Source organism: Pteropus medius, unplaced genomic scaffold, assembly GCF_902729225.1.
Source record: "Pteropus medius unplaced genomic scaffold, Ma_sr-lr_union100, whole genome shotgun sequence".
Classification (NCBI taxonomy): domain Eukaryota; kingdom Metazoa; phylum Chordata; class Mammalia; order Chiroptera; family Pteropodidae; genus Pteropus; species Pteropus medius.
The window spans coordinates 10,565,596-10,577,962 of NW_024345601.1; the positions used below are offsets into that span (position 1 = coordinate 10,565,596).

Below are 12,367 nucleotides of genomic sequence, written 5' to 3' on the forward strand. Positions count from 1 at the left end.
GTTCCCTTTAGTTGCCTGTCCGGGCTTTGTAATCTCCCACCCCTAGCTGGCTGGATCCTCCCAGGTACTTGCTGGCTCTTCCCTGGATGGCACAGCCCTCCTTGTCCTAGGGGAGAGAGCCCCAGCCACAGAATTTGATGATTAAGCTACCAAGGCCCTAAGGAAAGAGTGTGCTTTTCCCTGACTCACATGAAAGTATGGGCAAGTGGACGTCAACCATAGCTATGCTGGTGGAGCACAGAGCTGACACCAGTGGAAGGGGCTGGGGGGGTGGCTTCCCAAGCCTTGCTCAGGCCCTGGTGGAGCGATTAAAACAGAATGGGGGCAGGCAGTGCAGTTTTTCAGGAACCTTAAAGTTTATTCTTTATTTTGAGCCTTTTCCCTACTTTTTTTTATGCTCCTTTATAAAAGTGCTAGAATAGTTGTGGCGGTTTTTTTTTTGTTTTTGTCCCCAGGTTACTTGAAATTTTACTGGTGCTTGAGATTCCCTAGTCTGAGACTGACTGGACTTCAGCACTAGATGGGAGTGCATTGTTTCTATTTCCTGTTTCTAAATCAGAGGTTGACATAGGCCTGGGAGCCAAATGTGGCCCACTGCCTATGCGTGTAAATAAAGTTTTATTGGCACCCAGTCATGCTTATTTACTTACTTATTGTCTAGGGCTGCTTTCAAGCTACGATAATAGAATTGGTTAGTTGTGAAGGTCACATGGCCTACAAAGTCTAGAATATGAGCTATCTGACCCTTTTAAAAAACTTTGCTGGCCCTTCTTCTAAATTGTACTGTCAGAGAAAAAGGAACTTATTTAATTGAAAATTGCTGCCTCCCAAAATGATTCTCAGCTTTTAAAGTCAAGCTAGCAGTGATTTGGTGGGGGTGGGGGAGCAATGACTGGTGGAGGCTTTTGGAGGGCTGATCTCTTTCTTTCTTTGGGTGCTGGTTACATGATGAATTCATGAAACATATCTTGTTTGCTTTTCTAGTTGTGTATTATGCCAGTAAAAACTTAGAAAAACATTACTGCCTCCTGTTGGAGCCTAAACGTGAACTCTGTTTCTCCTAGACATCAACGAATGCCAGTCTTCACCTTGTGCCTTCGGGGCAACCTGTGTGGATGAGATCAATGGCTACCGTTGTGTCTGCCCCCCAGGGCACAGTGGTGCCAAGTGCCAGGAAGGTATGTGGGCCAGGCCCCAGCTGCCCATGTGTCCTTTGGGGTGAGTGGGTACTCCAGTCAGCACAGTCACCTTTTTGACTGTGAGTAGGTATTGTGCTTAGGGAGAAAACGCAGAGGGGGGATGTATAGTGGGGACCAAAGGGAAGGGGAAACTGTGAGAGGTCCCCTAAAAACAGGGTAACTGTTTAGTTACCTTTGCCGCAATCATGCTATGTAACAAATCATCTCAAAACTTGGTGGCTTACAGAAAGCATTTATTTGTATTCATAGGCATGCAGAGCGGGCAGAAGGATAGGTGCTGTGGTTTGGGCTCAGGTCTGTTCTTTGTCCCTCCTCAGCCTCCCTGGACCAGCAGCTGCATCCGGGTCATGTTTTTTTTTCCTGGCAAATGGCAAGCTTGCAAGAGGCTCCGCTTATATTCCTTAGCGTTGCCTTGGCCGAAGCAGGTCACATGGCCATGCATAAAGTCAGCAGGGAGGGAAGTACACTCCCCTCTCTTGGAAGGAACTGTTGTCATGTGGCAAAGGGCACGGGTGTAATCATTTCCTAACAGGAAAGGAGTAAAGAAGAATCAAGAGAAAAGGAAAGTCCTTCCACTCACGCGTCTCTGCCTTTCAGTTTCAGGGAGATCTTGCATCACCATGGGGAGTGTGATCCCGGATGGGGCCAAGTGGGATGATGACTGCAATACCTGCCAGTGCCTGAATGGAAGGATCGCCTGCTCCAAGGTAGGATGGGAGGGCTGCTGCAGGTCACTTGAGTTCTGGAATTGCCGATGGGTATGTCTCCCGAGCTGCCCGCTCTTCTCTCTCTCCAGGTCTGGTGCGGCCCTCGACCGTGCCTGATCCACAAAGGGCACAATGATTGCCCCAGTGGGCAGAGCTGCATCCCAATCCTGGATGACCAGTGTTTTGTCCACCCCTGCACTGGTGTGGGCGAGTGTCGCTCTTCCAGTCTTCAGCCAGTGAAGACCAAATGTACTTCTGACCCCTATTACCAGGATAACTGTGCAAACATCACATTCACCTTCAACAAAGAGATGATGTCCCCGGTATGGAACAACCTCTTTTTCGTTTTGGAATGGTGTGTGGCTGCGTGTACTAAGGCAGGAGCATCACAGGCTGGGATCTAGTTCTCTGTAGCATGACTTGAATGGTAGCCTAACTTGCAAGGGAACATCTGCCTTTTTTCCTTCCCAGTATCTTACATATGTGTGGACTTTTAAATATCATTCTAGGGTCTTACCACGGAGCACGTTTGCAGTGAGTTGAGGAATTTGAATATTTTGAAGAATGTTTCTGCCGAATATTCAATCTACATAGCCTGTGAGCCTTCCCCTTCTGCGAACAATGAAATACATGTGGCCATTGTAAGTATCAGATCTGTTCACAATTATTTGATTGCAAGGTAGCTAGCAAACTTCTGTTAGCCAGTATCAGAATGGAGCAGATATGTCTACGGCCATGCTAGCCTGATCAAGCTCGATCCCGTCTGATCTCGGAAGCTAAGCAGGGTTAGGGTTGGGCCTGGTTAGTATTTGGATGGGAGACTACCTAGGAAGACCAGGTGCTGTAGGTGTAAAAAATAAAAAAAATAAGGGATTGTAAGCTGACAAGGTCCTTGCAATCTATAAGGTCAACCAAGGGTTGCCTCGCCTAAAAAAAAAAAAAAAGAATGGAGAAAATATATTAAAAGAGAGCTTGATGTGCGTGTGTTATCAAGTAATTTTGAATAAAAGTGACTGTTGAGTATTCCTTAACCCTCCGGTCTGACAGTTTTTATTTTTCCAGTCTGCTGAAGACATACGGGATGATGGAAACCCTATCAAGGAAATCACCGACAAAATTATAGACCTTGTTAGTAAACGTGATGGGAACAGCTCTCTTATCGCTGCCGTTGCGGAAGTGAGAGTTCAGAGGCGTCCTCTGAAGAACAGAACGGGTAGGTGTTGGGTGGGACTGGCCCCTTTTTGTGATGACTGCCAAACAGATCTCAAAACACCATCCAATAAAATTACCAGGTGGGGAATCCCCCCTGAGGGTCTCCCCGCATTGAACTGGTGAGAAAAAATTAAGGGCGGCTGATGTGACAAAGGTCATATGGTGGTGGGCACACTTTTTCCCCTGGCAGCAATTGTGTTCTTGCAAGCAGGCGCCCCTATAGAATATGCCACGTTTTTGGGTCCCTTGCAAAGCCTTAGTGCAGAGCATCGCCATGCTCTTGGCCTGCAAAACCTGCGTTGGCGTTCTGGTGTCGTGTGACAGCTTGTCCAAGCATCGTGAGACACTTGTTTGATAGGCGGCTTGATGGCCCTGCAGCATGTCCAGGCTCTCCTGTAGATGATCGCAAGCTTCCTTATTCGTTCTAGTGAGGTGAAAAATTAGCGAGGTTCTAGCATGACCACACAGGGCATCGGAGCTGTCTATGCTCAGATCAGCTTTCCGATAATTCTGTAAACCAGACCCTACAGTGAGCTGCCGAAGTAGCCAGACTCCCCTTGATTGAGCCGGAGGCTGCTCTCGCCACACAAAGATGAGCCTATAGGAGCTGCTCCTCTGCTTGGTCTCTCTGGGACAATAGTGTCAGGGTCTCCAAGGGCCCTGGTTCCAGCCCTGCTGATTAAGATGTGAGTTGACAATATGCAGTTGTGAAAAGGGACTTGTCCCCATGGTGCCCCTTTTAGGGGCTAAGGATAGGAGAACTACTGTTGGTATTCTTTTGCTCAGAGTTAATTGGTTTGGGGCCTGCCTTGCAGATTTCCTGGTCCCTCTGCTGAGCTCTGTCCTGACCGTGGCTTGGATCTGTTGCTTGGTGACTGCCTTCTACTGGTGTGTGCGGAAGCGACGGAAGCCCAGCAGCCACGCCCGCTCAGCCTCCGAGGACAACACCACCAACAACGTGAGGGAGCAGCTGAACCAGATCAAAAACCCCATTGAGAAGCATGGGGCCAACACGGTCCCTATCAAGGATTACGAGAACAAAAACTCCAAAATGTCGAAAATAAGGACACACAACTCGGAGGTGGAGGAGGATGACATGGACAAGCACCAGCAGAAAGCCCGGTTTGCCAAGCAGCCAGCGTACACGCTGGTAGACAGAGAGGAGAAGCCCCCCAATGGCACGCCGGCCAGACACCCAAACTGGACAAACAAACAGGACAACAGAGACCTGGAGAGCGCCCAGAGCTTAAACCGAATGGAGTACATCGTATAGCAGACAGCAGGTGCCACCTCCGCCGCTAGGTAGAGTCCGAGGGCACACGGGGCTATCGTTCTTTAACTGTCCTAGTCCAGTCTGAGGCTGTTGTTGACCTAGAATCCCTGTGTTAATTTAAGTTCTGACAAGCTGGCTTACACTGGCAATGGTAGTTTCTGTGGTTGGCTGGGAATTCGAGGGCTGCATCTCACAGCTATGCAAAAACCAGTCCAAAGTGCCCTGGTGCACGGTCCCTGCAGCCACCACTTCTCGGATCGGCTCCCAGGAGCAGGCCCGGTCCCTAGGCCTTGAGCTTCCACTTCTGCCAGATGTCCCGATGGTGATGCAGTCTTAGGATCATAGTTTTATTTATATTTATTGACTCTTGAGTTGTTTTTGTATATTGGTTTTATGATGACGTACAAGTAGTTCTGTATTTGAAAAGTGCCTTTGCAGCTCAGAACCACAGCAACTATCACAAATGAGTTTATTATTTATTTTTTTTATTGTATTTTGTCGTCATTGGGGGAGGGGGGACTTTGATGTCAGCAGTTGCTGGTAAAATGAAGAATTTAAAGAGGAAAAATGTGTCAAAAGTAGAATTTTGTATAGTAATGTAAATAATTCTTTTTTTTTATTAATCACTGTGTATATTTGATTTATTAACTTAATAATCAAGAGCCTTAAAACATCATTCCTTTTTATTTATATGTATGTGTTTAGAATTGAAGGTTTTTGATAGCATCGTAAGTGTATGGCTTTATTTTTTTGAACTTATTTTCTTACTCTGTGTTGCCTATAAGCCAAAATTAAGGTGTTTGAAAATGGTTTATTTTTAAGACAATAGGATGGGCTTCTGGAATACTGGTGGAATTTTTTTTTTTTTTTTTTTTTTTGTACAACATCAGATGTTTTAAACACCTCCTATAGCATCACTTTAAAACACATTTTAAGGACTGACTGAGGCAGTTTCAGGATTAGTTTAGAACAGGTTTTTTTTTTTTCTGCTTTAGACTTGAAGAGAGACAGGCAGGCGATCTGCTACACGGCAGTTTAAGGGAACAAGCAGAGCTATGATTTAACGTAGCCAAAATGTGAGTGGTTGAATATCATTAAAAATATCAAATTAATTGTGTGAAGTTGGAAGCACACCAATCTTATTTTGTAAATTCTGATTTCTTTTCACCATTCGTATGTAATACTGAACCACTTTTAGGTTTGATTTTTGTTGTTATCTACTGCATTTAGGGAGTATTCTAATAAGCTAGTTGAATACTTGAACCATAAAATGCCCAGTAAGATCACTGTTTAGATTTGCCATAGAGTACACTGCCTGCCTTAAGTGAGGAAATCAAAATGCTATTACAAAGTTTAAGATCCAAAAGGCTTATAAAACAGTAATTTCGTTGGTTCACCATTGAGACCGTGCAGATACTTTGTATTGTCCTATTAGTGTTATATAAACATAAAAATGCATCTTTGATGTGTTGTTCCTGGCAATAAATTTTGAAAAGTAATATTTATTAAATTTTTTGTATAAAAACGTGGAACAGTGTGGCCTCTTCTGAGCTTACATAGTTCTGCTCGGCGCTGCCATGTGCCCCTGCCACCCCGCTGGGTCCGCTCTGGCGATCGGGGTGTGTGATAAATAGGCCGTGCTTGACAAGGGGCATGAACCAAGAACTGAACCTTTTCAATCACCAAATGCATCAGCTGCTGCGAAGCTGGAGCTGTGAGAGCCCCGTCTTGGGGGCCTTGATACCCCTGTCAGTCAACAGCAAGTGTGAATACTGCTTGAATAAACACCACTGGATCAATGGCCTGCAGCGTGGAGGTGAATTGTTTGTGAGCACTCGGGGGAAATGCCCGCCGCACTAAAAGGGCTTTAAATAGCTTGGAATTGGTATTGGGGGATGGAGAGGGAGACTGAAAGCTTCTTCTCTTTTCCCGACTACTTGGATTAATATTAATGTCCCTCCGTCGTTGTAGACCACATCTTCGTGGGTTTTGTGCATACTTGTGCCTCCACGGGGGTTTCCTCACCGCATTGGAGGTAGTAGTTACATGCTTCTGGGGTCAGGGCCCATCTATCATCACCTTGTTCCCAGGAAGTGAGTGTTCTGTTGGTCTCGCCGTGCAGACTTGGGGTGCCAGATGTCTGGCCTTCCATGGGGTTCCAGAGTTAGGCCATTCCCACCTGTCAAGGGCAAGAGAGCTGGGGTTCTCGTGGCTGCTGGGCCGCAGGCCAACATGGCCCTGCCCCCACATCATGGGTTGGGAGCAGGGAGCATTGCCTCCGGCACCTGTACGGTGAGGGACAAGCTGAGGTGACAGGCACATGGACAGCTTCCAGCAGCTGCTTGGAGTTGCCAAGAGTTCCCTGCCTCTGGTTAATAAGCCAAAGCTTATCCTCAGAGCTGTCCCCCAGTACTGCAACATTCAGGCCATCCACCCACCTCCAGTTTCACAGCATAATTCCGACTGGAGCAACAGACTTTGAATGGAAGAAAAAGTGATGGGGATGTCTTTTCGTTCTTGTGGAACTTTTTCTACCAGGCTAGGAATTGTGTTCTTTGATGAGCACCTTGTTTAAGAGTGGACAATGAATGGGCTTTTAAATACCTCCGGCTCCTTGTGCATGAGCAGACCATCGAGGGAGTCAGTCCATTGTTGTGTTTTGCCATGTTGGGGAGGCAGCCCAAAGGACCTGGACAGCAACGAGTCTGGATTCCCATGACATCTCCCTGCCCTAGTGTAATACTTTCTGTCACTAATCTCTGCCAGTGAACAGCTGGTTTCTGCAAGGTGGGGTCAGGGAGGGACACTTGCTCTCCTGGTACAGACCCAAGGCTCCGGAAATGGTCTGGTTTAGCAGTGCTGAACTCAAACCATCCTGAAGCAATACCTTGCTCTGGTGATTTATAAACTTGGATTATGCAGGACCCCAGAATTCTTTGGTAGTTGCCAAATGCTTTTGTGCCAAGACAAAACATTTAACGAGCTTCTGTGATTCTTTATTCCAGGAGGGAAGCGATCTTGAGATTCACATGTGTTGCTTTAAGAAGCCTTCTGTCCAGGAAACTCAATAGTGGGAAGGTCGAGATCAGGCTTCTCAAAGCTAGGATGGTTTTCCCCTTTCTCCAGGTAGAGGGACTCAAGCAAGGAAGCCTTGGTCATCCTGGATACAAGGAAGTGAAAAGGAAGGGAAGGGACTCAGTACCTTTCCCATTCCCCATGAACACTGGGCCCTCTTTAAGCAGGCCCTGGAAGAGAACTTTCAGTCCAGAAACTTGGCTGACTAGAACTCCAGCATGAGAAGGTACCGTGAAATTCAAGCAGTTAACTCGAGCCGATTGTTTTTAGATGGGAAACTGTCCTGAGATTCTAGACATACAAGTAGAATCAGAATAGAAAAGTGGTAGAGGTATATCTTAATTAACTGGCTAAAAGCCCAGTGAGACTGGGTGGTGATCAGAAGCATAACTCGAAAGCAGCGTTTCTCCTAAATGCAGATTCCAAGGCCTGGCCCATGATGCAACAGAAGTGGAGCTAGGGCCTCTATTTTCGAGAGCTCTCCCCTCCTCCTCCTTCCTCCCCGCCTCGTGTACAGTAAAATTTGGGAACAACTCTACTAAAGCATGAAGTACTAAAGTACAAGCTCTTCATTAATTACAATGTTTTTCCTCCTTGTTAAACTGAATTAAGTAGCCTGGAAGCCAGTTTGTTGCTAAATTGCCACCTGACATCATTTTTAAGTAAAATAATTACACCGCCCCTTGAGCAAGTTGTGGTCTAAATGCTTTATGTTTACTGGCTGATCTGAGGGGTCAGTGAGTCAAAGTTAACTTCCTTGGTAATATTTCTTAGGCAGCAAAGAGCCAAAGGAACAAGGGTGCGGACTTTCCACCTTTCTAAATGCCGTATACCTGTCTATCCAAAAGTGACCAAGTATGCATCTAAAGATCAGTTGCCTTTAAAGAAAAAAAAAAAATCTCATGGACCTTCAGAGGTTTGCAACTTGGGCTGAGCAATGTTCCAGCATTTCCGTTTCGGCTGTGGGTCTCTTTCTTGCCTCTACTGGGAATGAGAAACAGGAGTTCAGAGGTTCTTGGGCTGGGAAGAGACAAGCACATGGGTTATGGGAAGCCTCCTCCTGCTAATGTGTATTTATACTTTGTAAGCTCTGATTCATCCAAGCACTGGAACCGAAATCTGCTTCCTGAGGTTCTGTTTTTAAATAGATAGTTTGCAAAAATAACAATTATTTTTCTTAAGATTTTTTTTCCCACCCCACAAGCAGCTAAACATCCCAGCTCAGCCTATGTCAGTCTCTAACAATGCCAACAGACAGCTTTGTATTCAGAGGTAGGAAGGGTGCCCGGAGGCAGTTCTGTGGGGTTCTGGCCCCACAAGTCTTAAAAACAAAGTTTAGGCACCATTATAGCAATCTCGTTATGTCACTCCAAAACTATGAGATATTTCTGGTCTATTAAAAATAACAAATTTACCTTTGAACAGTTGCTTCCCGGTGATGGTTAAAAGTAAGAGCAAGTTGGGTGATGCTCATGGGGCTGCGGGTGCTGTTGCCTGGCAGCGGAGGGGCCTGCCTGCGTGCCCGCGTGGCACCCTCTGAGATCGTGTCAAAAGGGCGTGGCTGCCTTGCTTTGGACATAAATTCTACCTGTATTACTTGCTCTTGCATGCCTGGTACAACCTTCCTGGCTTGGAGTGTTTCTTTCAAGTCCCAGGCAGCTTTTACAAGTCTTAAATTATGTATCATTATGCACAGGTCCAGTATTAACGAGTAATATGCAAGTTGGGAAGATTAATTTGAGAGTAAACGCTCTTAAATCCAGTAAGAAACTCGAATTGAGGCCTGCCCACTGCCTCCCCCACCTCACTCCATCCCTTTCCCCTGCAAATATCCACACCAGGGCACCCAAGGGTTGAATTATCCAAAGAGCAAAAGCAGATGCCAGCAACATGAAAGGCACAGCTTTGTTTTAAAGAGAAGCTCTCCTGGCAGGGCCAGGGTGGCTCCTCCATGATCCTGAGGGGAATACAAGTTTGCAGCTGGCTTCCTAATGAGTACCCGGGTGCCGCAAAAGACTCTCCTGGATCAGAGCTGTGTCTCCTCCAGGGTTTGAATAGAAAGGGCCATCTTCCTAAATCTGAGAGCAATGGTGTTTTCCGAACCAAAGGGAGATTAAGCCCTGTCCCTTTGTAGGTGGTTCCTTTGTTCTTGGGCAGCTTCGGATTTTCATTTTAGTTTCTAGTTTCTGCTTCATAGAATTATAAAATGAATCGCTAGAAAAGAGTTTCAGAAAGGAAAGCGACAGCCCCACTACATCCTACCCCTCCCTGTGCATGCACACACATGTACGTGTGCACGCGCGTGCACACACACACACACACATCACACACACACACTTTAGTTTTCAGGACAACAGCATTGCTCTCTGTGCACTTGGGACAGTCCTGGCCAGTGGTCAGGTGACTGCAATTATCATTAGGTTTCATCACACATTCCCTAACCATTCTTGCTTCCCCTGACAGGCTGCTTCAAGGTTTTCATGAAAAAAAATCACCTGAGTGTTAAAAATATTAATATCCAAGTAGCTTGAATGTGACAAAGTTCACTAGGTCCAGTGTGTAGTGGGGCCAGCAATGACAGATCTGGGAGTTCCTGAAACTGCCTGTGGGCAGCTCAGCTTCCTCCACCCAACACCCCAAAAAGCCGGCTCTCCCAAGCTCTCCCCACCCGCTGAGGGATTAGGAACGTATCACAGGAGTCATCTTTAACCTATTGTCAGGTGGGCCAGAATTACATATTACACAAAAGTTTCCTATGCGCTGAGGCACCCACGCTGAACTGCTTGGAAAAACCCTGTCCTGGAGACAGAAATGTAAATCATCCAAGTTCAGCACATTAATAATCAGATACTCTCAGAGGGCTCGCTCTGGCCGTGCAAGAGGTTTTGAGAAGTGTTTTTGAACGAATCCGAGGCTTAAAACAGAAGGGAAGAGTACCAAAGTGAAACAGCTACAGGTTTGCACAAAACTAAGGAAATTGTGTCTGTGAGGTAAAGGAATGGGAGGGAAGGGGATGGGGTGGGGGTGGGGCAGGGGGCACGGCCTCACCACAGCCTCACCACAGCCTCGGGCTTTCCTCATTTCCACAGTCCTGTTATTTCTGTGTTTCCTGTGAGTTCTCAGTCCAACACTCAGCAGAAGAGGTCCTGAACATTTCCTCCAGGGCATTCTGTCTCCACACAGGCCCGGCGGGTCGCCAGGCCCTGTGTGCCCAGTGGTCAAGGGCACGCACTCTGGAGCCAGACTTCCTCGATTCCACTCACAGCCCTTCCTTCCCGGTTCCTGGTGCTGGTAGTTTCTGCCTGTGCAGCATCGGGCTCACACAAAGTGTGGCCCGCCAGCAGAGTTTCTGGGCTTTGGAGTCAGACAGACCTGGATTGTGGGCTTTGCCACTTCACTAACTTGAGAAGATTTCTGTACTTCTTTGTGTCTCGGTTTCCTCATCTGTGAGATGGTGATAGTAAACGTGTGACACTGTTGGTGATCATGAAAAGGGCTGCAGGAAGAAGATAGTACGCTGCGCTCAGTATTGCTTCAAGCATTCTCTAATACGATACAGAGCCCATCGGAAGATGAAGGAATCCAGTCAGATTTCAATGACAGTGTCCGTTCTCACCATTAAACTGGGCCCCTGTCAGAGAAGTGCTAAGGGCTGCTGGGTCTGATGCTAGATGGAATCCCAAGGTGACTCCCAAAGATTTTTGGCCCCTGGTTATTTCATCAAAACAGGGATCCAGGTGCTGCTGTGAAGGGATTCTGTCAACGTAATTGAAGTCCCACATGAGTCTTAAAATATAGAAATAATTCAAGTGGAGCTGCCCTAATCAAGGAGCTCTTTAAAAGCAGAGAGTTTTTTTCTGGCTGGCCACAGAAGGAAAAGTCAAAGAGATTCAAAACATGAAAGAGTTTCAGCACAAGGGAGGTTTCTCCATTACTGGTATGAAGGGGCCACAGGGCAGGGACCTGAGAACAGCCTCTGGAAACTGAGCGAACTCCCTGGTCAACCAGCAGCCAGACAACAGGGCCCAAAGTCTCACAACCTGGAACTGAATTCTGCCAACAACCCGAGGGAGCTGGAAGTAGATCTTTCACTAGTCGAGCCTCCAGTTGAGGATACAGCTGGCTGATACCTTGATCTCAGCCTTGTGAGACCCAAGCAGAGGACCCAGCTAAAAGGTGTCAGTAACTGTTCGATAATCAATTTCTGTTGTTTTAAGCTGCTAAGTTGATGGTAATTTGTTACGCAGCAACAGCAAACTAACACGGGCCTCTTCTAAAGCGATTCGTATCAGCCTATGTGTAGGTGCTGTACTTGATTTTGACTACACGAATCGTCAGCTTTTTCCCACATCTATTCAGTGCTTCCTACCTGTGCAGCAGAAGGGCTCATTCAAGACAAGCATGAACTTGGTGCTCAATTAAATTCTACAACATTGCGTGGTCTGTGAGTGTAGATAGCCTTCTAAAGCCTCTAAATAATAATAGAATATAGTTCTTTTTTCCATATCCTCCCTCCTGCCGCCCCCCGCCCAATAGTTTTATAAAATTAGGGCAAATAAGGTAAGCTCAGGCGCCTGGCCTTGGAGGACTCCAGGACACAGAGAGAGACTTGGGCCAGCTTTTTCTCCTTGTGAAATGTGATGTTTAACTCTTGTTTTCTTGATGAGGTTTTCAAGGGATTGGACATCTCAGAGATACTTAGTAATCCCTGCTCCAACCCCTAGCAGCCCTTCCCCATAAAGGAGTTCCCTCCCTGGATGTCCCCACTGCACAGTGGCCACTTCCTTTGGACCAAGACAGGGCTAAATGTCAAGCCCCACTTTCTCTCCCACCATCTCCTCTTTCCTAAGTTTGCCTTCTTATGGTGGCCAGCGAGCCTAAGTGGACATACATAGGTGGCA

The 12,367-nt window shown here is 46.7% G+C and overlaps 1 protein-coding gene and 1 pseudogene across 3 annotated transcripts in view; both read left to right on the forward strand.

The window, feature by feature from the left end:
• JAG1 (jagged canonical Notch ligand 1) overlaps window positions 1-5,920 on the forward strand; it is a 35,573-nt gene extending 29,653 nt beyond the window's left edge. For 2 of the 3 annotated variants that reach the window (XM_039874482.1, XM_039874480.1), the window contains 6 exons: window positions 1,065-1,178; window positions 1,797-1,906; window positions 1,996-2,229; window positions 2,416-2,547; window positions 2,954-3,119; window positions 3,934-4,656. In XM_039874482.1, coding sequence (XP_039730416.1) covers window positions 1,065-1,178; window positions 1,797-1,906; window positions 1,996-2,229; window positions 2,416-2,547; window positions 2,954-3,119; window positions 3,934-4,391 — 1,214 coding nt within the window. In that variant the 3' untranslated portion in view covers window positions 4,392-4,656. Of the gene's footprint in view, window positions 1-1,064; window positions 1,179-1,796; window positions 1,907-1,995; window positions 2,230-2,415; window positions 2,548-2,953; window positions 3,120-3,933 lie in introns of all 3 variants that reach the window. The other variant, XM_039874481.1, reaches the window with a different exon arrangement.
• On the forward strand, window positions 2,632-2,756 carry LOC120612054 (uncharacterized; annotated as a pseudogene).
• Window positions 5,921-12,367: the final 6,447 nt, after the last annotated feature.